At 44.5% G+C, this 12,480-nt stretch overlaps 1 protein-coding gene across 1 annotated transcript in view; it reads left to right on the top strand.

The window, feature by feature from the left end:
* The window catches only part of RPL18 (ribosomal protein L18), a 33,263-nt gene extending 20,927 nt beyond the window's left edge, over positions 1 to 12,336 (top strand). Inside the window, exons 5-7 of the mRNA XM_073552095.1 lie at positions 6,505 to 6,628; positions 10,670 to 10,739; positions 12,214 to 12,336. Coding sequence (XP_073408196.1) covers positions 6,505 to 6,628; positions 10,670 to 10,739; positions 12,214 to 12,289 — 270 coding nt within the window. The 3' untranslated portion in view covers positions 12,290 to 12,336. The remainder of the gene's footprint in view (positions 1 to 6,504; positions 6,629 to 10,669; positions 10,740 to 12,213) is intronic.
* The last annotated feature ends 144 nt before the right edge of the window (positions 12,337 to 12,480 follow it).

The following is a 12,480-nucleotide window of genomic DNA, read 5'->3' as shown; positions in this document are numbered from 1 at the left end:
AAAGAATTAACCCGATTGCTAAACTGTGTAATGAGAAAAAATTCACAATGCCAGAATTGGGTGGGTTTTTTTTTTTTTTTTTTTGTATTACATTGCAATAAAATGCAATAACGGGCGATCAAAAGATCGTATCTACACCAAAATGGTATCAAAACTGTCAGCTCGGCACGCAAAAATTAAACCCTCACCCAGCTCAAGAACACGAAAAATAGAGACGCTACAGGTGTCTGAAAATGGCTTTTTTTTTTTTTTTTTTACTCAATACATTGCAGAATCATGTCAGGTCAGCTTTAGCCTTTAGTGTACATGGTAAAAAAAAAAAAAAAAAATTGTTTTTTTTTTTTTTTTTTTTTTTTTTGCAACTTTACCCGCTTTCCAGTACACAATATGTTAAAACCAATGATGTTGTTCAAAAGTACAACTTGTTCCGCAAAAAATAAGTCCTCACATGGCCATATTGACCGAAAAATATAAAAAAGTTATGGTTCTGGGAAGAAGGGGAGCAAAGAACGAAAACTCAGACTGAGATACTTGTAATTTCCAGTACATTGTATGGTAAAGTGGTGTAATCTAAAGTTACAAGTCTTACAAAAATAAAAATTCAGATTTTTGAGAGAAGAGAAAACAATCAAAAACATGAAAACTGTCCATTGGTGGGAAGGAATCGCAATCTCTTAAGCAGAACAAAGGCTTTTTACAGCCTCCATATTGAGAACCTGTAGCATTTCAGCCTTAGGCTGGGTTCAGACGGCCATATGTCATGATCTGTATATTGGACACTGGTTTCACAACCAGGATTTATGGCCTTGTTGCACAAACTGTACAGAGCGACCTTTAATTTGCTCTATTTTTTTCTAGCATTGCTTGCGATCTGTGAATGCAGCTGGTCTGATCTAAACCTTTAACACAGGAATTTAGTATATTGAATTTTTGTTTTTATTCCTCACTTCCTTACAAGAGTTAACTTTTTTCTTTTTTTTTTTTTCCATCTGTAGGGCATATGAAGGCTTATTATTTGCAGAACGAGATGTAGTTTTGAATGCACCCTTCATATTGCCATATATTGTACTAAAAAAATGAAAAAAAATCCATGTGCTCTGAAATTGCAGGAGGAAAATGCAATTACCATTATTTTCTTTTATTTTTTTGATATTAATTTCTTCAGGCCAGTACGATAAATGGCAATGCCCAACGTCTCCATTTTTAATTTAGTAATGGAAAAAAAAATGTAAAATTTGTTGGGGAAAAAGTCAGCTTTTTGAAACTTATACCAAGTCCATGGAGCTGTGTGAGGGTGCTTTTTTGTGCCCTTAACTGACCTCTTTCATTGATATCATTTTTGAGCTACATATGACACTTTGATAGCTTTTTGTAGTATTTTTTTAAGGAGGGAAGTAATTCTGGTGGTTCAATCTTCTGGCATTTAAAGAGGTCATCCACCTCCTTTTTTTAATTGACTTATTTTATGATGGGTTATCAATGTCTGATTGGTCCGGGTCTGGCACCTCTGCTGATCAGCTGTTCATGGCGGCCGCTGGCCAGGTCTTCTCAAATGCGGAGCTGCTTTGTCTTTTGCTAGTGTATGTGGCAGGGTACTGCACATCCGCCCCTATTCAAAGCAATAGTAGGTGAATGTGCAGTACACTGTCACCACAAGCAGCTGATCGGCGGAGAAGCCAAGTGTCAGACCCCAAACGATCAGACTTTGTTGAACTATCCTAAGGATAGGTCAATAAAAAAAGTAGTGGACAACCTCTTTTAATGTATGGTTTCTACAATTACCGTATTTTGCGATTTATAAGACGCATCAGATTATAAGACAAACTCCAAATTTTGAGGAGAAAAATAGGAAAAAATCTTTTAATAAAATGGTGGTGCTTCTTACAATCCATTTATCTTATTGCTTACCGGGGGTGGTGGCTGCGGTGAAGCGGGGTCACAGAGTCACTGATGCTGCGGACCCAAGACTGGGAGAAAGGGGTGTTCAGATGTGCAACATTGTGGCTGTTCGGTGGTGCGGGGTCTCCGACGATATTTTGTGAAAGCCCGGAGCCCCCGTACTTCCATGCTTTACTTTGCGGTGGACCCTAGGAAAGTGGCCATCGGGGGCGGCACATGCGCAGATGGAGATCTTGGTGCCGAGATCTCCATCTGTGCATGTGCTTTCCCCAGCAGCCATTCTCCCGGAGTCCACCGCAATGTAAACCATGGAAGTGCAGGGGTCCCGGACTTTCACAAAATGTCGGAGGAGCCTCTGCACCAGCGACCACCCGCAGTGTTAAACCTCCCAACACCACCTCATCCTAGCCTGTGTCCTTCAGCAACGCGCCTCTGTTGCCTTATCCAGCAGGGACCCTGCTCCACCGCGGCCGGTAAGGTATATTTGAATTATAAGACGCACCCCCATTTTCCCTCCAAATTTGGGGAGAGTGTCTTCTAATCAAAAAAGTACGGTATGTATTTTTATTGGTCTTTTTTGAAATGTTAAGATGCCAGATGATTCCCCCCCCACATACTTAAATTTAAATCCGTGATTTTTCTGATTCCCCCCACCACGCCTTTTTTTTTTTTTTTTTTTTTTTCCTCCTCCAAGACAACTTTATCTTTCTGTCCCCATAACCGTATGAGGGCTTGTGTTTTTTGTTTTTTTTGTGGGACGAGTTGTATTTTTGAATGGCACCATTGATTTTGCCATATAGCGTACTGGAAAATAGCCAAAAAGTGCTGTGAAGTTGCCAAAAAAAGTGAAAGACCACAATTGTTTTCTGGCTTTATTTGCCATGTTCACTATATGGTAAACCTGACCTGGCAAAATAATTTTTCACCTCAGTACAATTATGATTACGCACATACCCAGCATATGTTTTGTCTTGTTTTTTCTTTACCTCCACTCTCAAAAAAAAAAAAAAAAAAAAATCAAAACCCAGTATCCGTTATGGGTCTCAAAAACCCATAACGGATACTGGGTTTTGATTTTTTTTTTTTCTCATTATGCTGTTTGCTGATCGGATAAATTGTATATATTGATCCAATATTAACGCAGCTGGATCAAATATGTATTTCTTTTAAATTGTTTTATTTTTGATGGGGAAAAAGTGGGATGATTTGAGGTTTTTCATATTGTACTTTTTTTTTTTTTTTTACATTCTTCAAAAGTCCCCACAGGAGACTTGAAGCTGTGATCATCTGATTTCCTGTGACACAAATAGCAGGGCTTCACAATCTTCTGTATGAACGAAGGCCACAAACCTGGCTGTCATGACAACCCATTGGTGCCCCGTAATCATGTGACAGGGTAGCTGATGATGGGTGTTATGGATGACGTGCTTAGGTCCGGCGCTGTTTTTCGCTTCTCTCCTTACCAGAGCCATAACTTTTTTTTATTTTTCCGTCAATATGGCTATGTGAGCACTTATTTTTTTGTGGGATGAGTTGTACTTTTGAACGATACCATTGGTTTCACCATGTCGTGTACTAGAAAACTGGGGAAAAAATTCACGTGCGGTGAAATTGCAAAAAAAAAAAGTGCAATCCCACACTTGTTTTTTTGTTTGGCTTTTTTGCTAGGATCACAAAATGCTAAAATTGAACTGCTATTATGATTCTCCAGGTCATTAAAAGTTCATAGACACCAAACATGTCTAGGTTCTCTTTTAATCTAAGTGGTGAAAAAAAATTCCAAACTTTGTTACAAAAAAATTGCGCCAATTTCCGATACCCGTAGTGTGTCCATTTTTCGTGATCTCGGGTTGGGCGAGAGCTTATTTTTGCGTGCCAGGCTGATGTTATTATTTATACCATTTTGGTGCAGATACATTCTTTTGATTGCTTGTTACTGCATTTTAATGCAATGTCATGGTGACCAAAAAAAAAAACCCCCGTAATTCTGGCGTTTTGACTTTTTTTTTTTTTTTTTTTTTTTTCTCGCTACGCAGTTTAGTGATCAGGTTAAGCTGGCACAACTCGATCGGCTCTGCAACATAGAGGTGATGGTCAGATCGCCTCTATGTTGTAAAATTGCTGACTTGCTGTAAGCACCAACCACTGGGTGGCGGTCACAGCAGTCCGGCACTGACAACCATAGATGTTATGAAAGGGTCACAGAGGATGATAGCAGGCCCATGCTAAGCCACAGAAAAGGTGAGAGGTTGATAACTAAGATTGCAGACCCCTGATCCTGTCCACACAACTAGCAGTAGCCGTGGAGCGTACCTACGATGATCCTAGACGCCTCTGCACAGCCGGAGAGCTAAGGCCGGTTTCACATTAGCACATTTTCAGCGCGCGCACGGCCGGGGGTAGCTCCGCCCCCGAGCCGGCTCTCTGCCCGGCGTGCCCGCCCCTTCCTTGTAGCGCCGCCTCCTAGCGGACAGCGGCGCCTGCGATCGGCGCACCCTATCTTTAGCATAGGGTGCGCCGATCGTGCGCAGGCCGTGCGCTAGTTGTGCTTTGACCTGCGCTGCGCACTTTTGACGGTGCGCCGTGCGCGCCAAAATCCGAAAAGTTTGATTTTGGCGCGCACGGCGCACCGTCAAAAGTGCGCAGCGCAGGTCAAAGCGCAACTAGCGCACGGCCTGCGCACGATCGGCGCACCCTATGCTAAAGATAGGGTGCGCCGATCGCAGGCGCCGCTGTCCGCTAGGAGGCGGCGCTACAAGGAAGGGGCGGGCACGCCGGGCAGAGAGCCGGATCGGGGGCGGAGCTACCCCCGGCCGTGCGTGCGCTGAAAATGCGCTAATGTGAAACCAGCCTCACTAAGCCTAAAGCAAGAAAGGGGAAATCTAAACTGCCCCGGAGCAGAACCCAAAGGAATCGATAGCCCCCAAACATATATTGTCTGTGAGACCAGATGAAAACGCAAACGCAGGCAGGAAGAAAGACTGAGCAAACAATGGGGCCCACACTTAACTAGACAGGAAAGGAAAGACACTGTCTGCAATCACGCAAAAAACACTGAAGTCGCACGACTTTGCCCCTACTATATCAGCACTCTGGTATATTCTGAAAGCAAAGGAAAAAGAGACCAATCTAACAGGGAACAAAACAAACTGGCACAAGCAGTAACATATGGGCGGTAATTCAGCACAGCCCCAGCCGGAGCTGGCTGACCCGCACAAAGCAGAGACAAAACCAGATCAAATGCAAACAGAGTAGCAAATGAACCACTTAGCTAAACATGCAGGGACAGAGCAGGAGACATCAGACCTCAGGAGGCACAGGAAGAAAATCACCAGCAGGGATAGAGGGAGTCGGCTGGCTTAAATCCCAATCTGAAACCCCAGATCTCCAATCGTCTTCCTCATTATCAGGTGGCAAGCCTCTGTCAATCAGATCAGCTCCACTACCTCCAGTAACCACCAGAGGGAGCCCAGAAAGAGAACTCGCAACCCCTCTCAATCTGACCAGCTCCACTACCTTCAGTAATCACCAGAGGGAAGCCAGAGAGAGAATTGATAACACATAGGTCTCCTGGAGACCTCAGGTTGTCATGCCGACACACTGGTGACCCGAGATCATGTGACGCGGGTCACCGGTGTGCATATTTCTGGCATGAGCACCATTTAAATACCGTTGTCAGCATTTGACAGCGACATTTAACTAGTTAATAGCCGTAGGTGGATCTCTATTCCACCCACGGTTATTGCGGGCACATGTCAGCTGTTCAAAACAGCGGGCACATGTCAGCTGTTCAAAACAGCTGGCACATGTCAGCTGTTCAAAACAGCTGGCACATGTCAGCTGTTGAAAACAGCTGACATGTCCCAAGAAAGATGTGGGCTCACCACCGGAGCCCACATCAAAGGGAGTGTGTCCGACATATGCCCGATGTTGGAAAGGGATTAAAAAATGTTGCCAGGTGCCCGCGGCTGTTAGCGGCACTTGATGGCTGATTAAATCAGCCATAAATTACAGGGAAAGATGCGGGCTCAGCGTGTGAGCCACTGTCAAAGGCAGTGAAAGGGTTAATGGACTTGAACCGTGTTCAGTCAAGGAATTGAAATGTCTTAGGCTAGTTTCACATTAACATTTTTTAGCGCTGCGCTTCGTGCGCAATAGAAACGCATGCAAAAAAAAACGCATTATGCGTTTTGCATGTGTTTGCGGTTTTTAGGCATTTTAACCAGTTTTCTAGCGATGTTAACTCTTAAAACACATGCTATTTCAAACGCAGGCGTGCTCATGTACATGCGCACGCCTGCGGTCCCATAGACTGTAATGTGTTATTTTTGCGCATTCCGTGCGCATGTGTTTTTTTACGCTGTTGGACGGGTCCAAAAATGCAACAGCTTGCGTCAGGCGCGCCTAGGCACACACTAGAAAATCTGCATGCGTACGAAAACGCATACCAACGCGCGTGCAAACGCTAGACCATGCACCCGCCATGTTAAACATAGGGGCGCATGGACGTGCACGATGTGCTGCGCTAAGAAACGCTAATGTGAAACCAGCTTTAGTAGATTGAAGAGCAGATGTCTCACCAGAGCTTTGTTTTATTCCACCTAGGTTTGTGCTCTGAGAGTTACCAGCGGGGCCCGCAGCCGAATCCTTAAAGCAGGAGGACAAATCTTTACTTTCGACCAACTGGCACTCGCTGCCCCTAAAGGCCAGAACACTGTGCTCCTTTCGGGTAAGAAAAGAAATGAGTTATTGCGGTTTAGTAAGAGCTGCTCTGTTCTTCAGATTGGGAGGCGAGCACTGACGCTGCATTTACACGTGTACCTGTAGGGCGTGTGCACAATCCATTGGGTTATGCACCAGTTCTATTCTTTAGTGGTCTGCTTATTTTAGGAGATCCTTCTAACAAATATGTGTGAATGTTTTGGACATTCTATAAAATACTGAATTTTTTTTTTTTTTTTCTTCTGGTTGGTAAGAAAAAAAATCACATTACAAGCATTTTACCTGTATGGTAAAACGTATGTCTTGACTGGACTTTTACAGATGTAGCAGTACCAAATAATTTTTTTCTATTTTTAATTGATCCCTAGTTCTATATATTGCAGTACAGTTGGGCAATTTAAAGGGAATCTGTCACCCCATTTTTTGAGTATAAGCTGCCGGCACCGCCATCAGGGGCTTATCTACAGCATTCTGTAATGCTGTAGAAAAGCCCCCGATGTAACCTGAAAAATGAGTTGTATTATACTTGCCCAGGAGCAGTCCGGTTTTGGTCCGATGGGTGTCGCGGTCCAGCCTGGCGCCTCCCATCTAATGGTGACGTCCTTTTCTTTGCTGTTTGCGTGGCTCCTGCGCAGGCGCACTCCTCTGCCCTGTTGAAGGCAGAGCAGAGTCCTGTAGTGCGCAGGTGCCGGGAGAAGGCCAAGGGCCTGCGCACTGCAGTACTCTGCTCTGCCCTTAACAGGGAAGAGCAGTGCACCTGCGCAGGAGCCGCAACGGGAAGGAAAGAGGACGTCACCGTTAGAAGATGGGAGGCACCGAACCGCCCCTGGGTGAGTATAATCTAACTCATTTTTCTTATCTTTCAGATTACATCGGGGGCTTTTCTACAGCATTACAGAATGCTGTAGATAAGCCCCTGATGGCGGTGCCGGCAGCTGATACTCAAAATGGGGTGACCGATTCCCTTTAAGTGGCCATTAGTGATTGATTGGGCATTTAACTGGCCATGTATCACAACCAGCATCTGCATTGTGCAGAGCTACACTTACTACTTTTCCATAAATCAGTGGGATAGGAAAGGGTTAACAAAATTGTGCTCAATAGCATAAAGCAGAATTGAAGAAAAAATTGGTTTATTAGCTGTAAATAGCAGATTGCTGAGCTTCTGGATTCTGGCAATGTGAAACCTTGATACTGATATGACATTTGATCTCTGGGAGGCTCCACAGCTTCTCAACCTGTTTCTTGTGGAGCTTAGGCCTCTTTCACACTTCAGTTTTTTGTGTCAGTTAAAATCTGCCAAAAAGGCGGAAAAGCGGATCCGTTCCTAACTGATGTGAACGGATGCCACAGGATCCGTTTTGTGACAGATCCGCAGAATGAAGAATTTTAAAGGAACCGCTGGCCGAGAGAGAGAATTTTTTTTCGTCCGCCAGAAAGGATTTCAGGGTTAATTTTCTCCCTGACTTCCTTTCTCCAGCAAGCACAATGGAAAATGTGGATCCACCAACAAAAAAAAAAACATTGCAAGGTCTATCCAAGCATGCCGGCGGACGAAAAAAATTTGACGGATCCAACGGATGGCCATCCGCCAGTAAATCAACTCAATGGGGAAAAAGGCGGATCCGTTTTTTTTTTAAAACCTGGCGGATTTTGACTGATGGTCAAAAACGAGAGAGAGAATTTCCTCAAAAGAAATTTGCGGACCCGTTTTTTTCAAAACCTGTCGGATTGTGACTGATTGTAAAAAACTGAAGTGTGAAAGAGGCCTTACCTGGATGGTGCCTGCACCACACCAGACATGACAAAGTGATGCCTGTGCCTCCCCATCAGTGGTGCACTTATACAGAACATACTGATCTATTCTCATGTCTCCCGATTTCTGATCACATACAATCAGGCACTTAGAGTGGTTGGACAAAATAATGGAAACATCAACAAAAGTTAGTTTAATATGGTGTATGTCCACCTTTTGCGGCGATTACAGCCTCAATTCTCCGAGGTATGGATTCATACAAGGTGTGAATTGTTTCCAAAGGAATTGTAGCCCATTCTTCAGTTAAACACCGTCCAATTCTTTGAGGGACGATGGCGGCAGAAATCGACGTCTAACTTGAATCTCTAAAATCGACCATAAATGCTCAATAATGTTGAGGTCTGGGGATTGTGGGGGCCAGATGAGATGCTCAACTTCATTACAATGTTCCTCGTGCCATGCTTTAATGACTCTAGCTGTAAGAATTGGTGCATTATCATTCTGAAAGATGGCGTTCCCCTCCGGGAACAGTGCTTGATACATAGGATGCACTTGGTCGCCCAAAATGCCTAAATAATCTCGGCTGTTAATTCCTCCATGAAGGGATATCATTGGCCTGGCGGATCTCCACGAAATAGCACCCCAGATCATCACAGAACTTCCGCCATGTTTTACGGTTGGGAGAAGGCAGTCTGGATGGAATGTCTTTCGGCTGTCTCCAAACGTATACTCGGCTGGAGGTCGGAAATAGGGTAAACAATGATTCGTCTGAGAATATCACGTTTCCACTGCTCGAGGGACCAATTCTGGAGGTTTCTACACCATTCTAAACGCTTGGAAACATTTGTCATTGAGAGCAGCGGTTTTCGAATTGCTGCTCTTTCGTGGAATCCAGATTGGTGCAGCTCCCGACGAACAGTTTCCGTGGAAACTGGGTTCTGTAGGTGTTCATTGAGCTCAGCAGTGATTTTCGGAGCTGTGGTCTTGCGATCCTCTCTCACAATTCGCTTTAGAGTCCGACGGTCTCTCTCAGACAACTTCGACTTTTGGGCGGACCTGTGCTTTGCTGCAGACGTTTTTCCTTCTCTTTCAAACGCAGTCATTACTTTGGAGACAGTACCTCTTGACACGCCAAGCATACGGGCACTTTCTGTTACACTAGTGCCTGCCATATGATCACTAACAATTTGGCCTCTTTGAAAATCCGAGAGGTCTGCCATTGGTTATCAGGTTTTCATCAATGTTCTTACTATTATGCAAAACAAACAGTTAATTTACATACACATATCACATAACACAAATAATCAACTACAAAACATTACCATATGTCACGGTTTGCATGTTTATAACATGTTCACAGATTATGATGCCAAAACGTTTGGTGTTTCCATTATTTTGTCCAACCCCTGAATGTTGCTGGAGAATCCTGGTCATAATCACCTCTGTGACCAGTCTCCGTCTAAAGGCCCTTTTACATTTAGCGATGCACCAGCGATCCGACCCGGTCAGGATCTCTGGTGCATCGCTAAATGATCGCTAGTGAGCGATCATTAGTTAGTGATCACACAGGAAGATCTCACAGCGATGCAGCAGCGACGCAGCGCATGATACTCACCTTTCTCACACAGCGACCCTGGCATCCGCCCGCCTCCACGCGTCGCTCGTCGTCACAGCAGGAAGCTGACAGCGAGAAATGGAACCGGACATTCTCGCGCGATCAGCAATGGACAGCGGGGGAGCCGGTCGGAGGCAAGTATCACACACAGCGATATCGCTATAACGTCACAAAATCGGTGACGTTATAGCAATATCGCTAGGGATATCGCTATGTGTAAAACCCCCACCACTAGGGGGCACTCACTGAGACCAGACTTGGTTTGAGAAACCTTGCTCTACAGAACGGCATTAGCTGCCATAACCATTTGGCAATAGAACATGTTTACCCGTTGGCAGGAAACCATCATCAGGCGCTTACTGTGACCTGTGCCTTGTACTTTCTGACTTATATTGGTGCACGTACCTCTATACCGGGTACATTGGTGAGTGGTGGAAGCTTACAGTGAATCGTTTCCTGTGTCTTGCTACTGCTGAGCTCCTTATGGTGAGATATGTGTCTAAGCGTTCTCATCGTATTAATGCCATCCAGCCCATGATTTCTGTAACCAATGCTAAGGGCTACGATGTGAACCGCAACTAAACGAGACTGCTGCCAATGTCTGTACATGAACCTTATTACAAGGCAGAAATGATTCTATCATAACAACCATAAAATGTATATTTTTCATCTGTTAGGTCCCCGTAAGGCACGGGAGGTATACAGACACTTTGGAAAGGCTCCTGGTACCCCACACAGTCACACCAAGTAAGTGGACCACCCTACTATTGTTACATGAAGAGATTGCATGCTCCCCTATATCAGGCTGGACAGCCACTGAGGCTCATTTATAGGCCATGCACGATACTTTTGGTTAGATAATTTCCTCAACTAGTAGCCCTATAAGCAGTAATGTCTCCACCCCCATGGTCAGATCAGGCAGGTGTGGAAGTGGCCACATACTGACTGCTATCTGCAATGCCTTTGAGAGTACCGGGCCATTAGTTCTAGAGATCTTCGTCCTAGGGCTGGGGGAGGAAGTCAGACTTCTTGTATGACTGTCTACTTATATTCAATGGTTTAGAGAAGGTTTGTGGAAGATATCAGGAACCTGTAGGGGGAAAAAAATATCTGCTGCTAAGAGGATGAAACTGCAGCGATTGTCCAGTGCCCAGTGGTGATCATGGCTATTGTGGCAACTTGTAGATGCAGGAATCGCCGCTCTACACTGAGAATAATAAACGTGGTAGTGAATATTGAATACGTACTAGTGGTATCAATAATTCCAGTATACTCACTTGATGCTAAAGTTGGTGTTGGTATGTATTCATGAAACCAATAAAGTGCAGGATATGTTCATCAGCGGATGGATAATGCTGGTGAAATAGTAATAATGATATGATATGTAGTTGTTGCACACGTTAAGATGCTCTATTTAAAGTTGGAGTACTTACGCGTGACGCTAGGTGACTTATGATCCCATTTAGGTAGATGCGTGTGGGGTTGGCACAGATGGGACTAGTGTCCAGATAGGCTTTTGAGAAATGCTATTTAGGATGGCAAGATCCTTAATGAATAAGGTGCTTGGATATGTGCAGCGCTCTAGTTTCTGCTAGCTGGCATCTACTTTGAGGTGCAGCATGCAAGCAGATTGAAAAGGTCACAGTCCAATGGATCAGTAAAGGCACTCTGATATAGCAATGTGCATATAAATGTTCTTACTAGTTAAATGGTTATGCTGGTTCCTGCCTATGAATATCAGGTCGGTTAATGATTTTCACTTATTGTGCTGAGTTGTGCAGCGTGTAGCTGGAGGAGAAATGATAACAGGATTGGGTGCTGTGAGACAGTGAAGATGTCTCCTCTGAAATGTAAAGTGCTGCGGAATATGTCAGCGCTATAGAAATAAAATTTATTATATTATGCTGGTGTTCAGTCAGTGCATGGAGAGAGGAGGATGGGGAAACACCAGCATCTCGCACGCTCCGGCGCTGAGGACGTGGTGTGAGGGGGAGGAGCTGCTGTGACATCACTATGTAGCAGGGACAGGTGCGCGAGAGGACACAAATCCAATGCGTCTCGAGGGGTTTCTCCCTTCTGTCAAGGCTGACCAGTCCCCCTTACACATGGAGTTGTAACATTGGGGGCTCTGCATACATGGCTGTTTGTAGCTTGGTTTTGTTAGTGGCTGGTATATGCAGTGGTATCAGTTTGTGTGCTTATTCCTTCTTTTTCCTTCCAGGCCTTATGTTCGCTCTAAGGGTAGAAAGTTTGAACGTGCCAGAGGACGCAGAGCTAGCAGAGGATACAAGAACTGAGCTCGCTATGCTTTTTGCACAATAAAGATGATGTCTTCACAAACCAATTTTAATTTGTGGTCACAAATTTGTAAAAGCGTCCTCTAATAAGTCATCCATAATGGCTTAGAGAAGATCTCACTGGGTTTAACAGTATGAACTACAAATGACACATCTTGAGTCTGATGAGGCTAGTGTACTTAAGGGTTGTC

Source organism: Dendrobates tinctorius, unplaced genomic scaffold, assembly GCF_039654945.1.
Source record: "Dendrobates tinctorius isolate UK_male_01 unplaced genomic scaffold, ASM3965494v1 ptg000184l, whole genome shotgun sequence".
Taxonomy (NCBI): Eukaryota; Metazoa; Chordata; class Amphibia; order Anura; family Dendrobatidae; genus Dendrobates; species Dendrobates tinctorius.
This window is presented reverse-complemented; position numbering and strand designations above follow the sequence as displayed.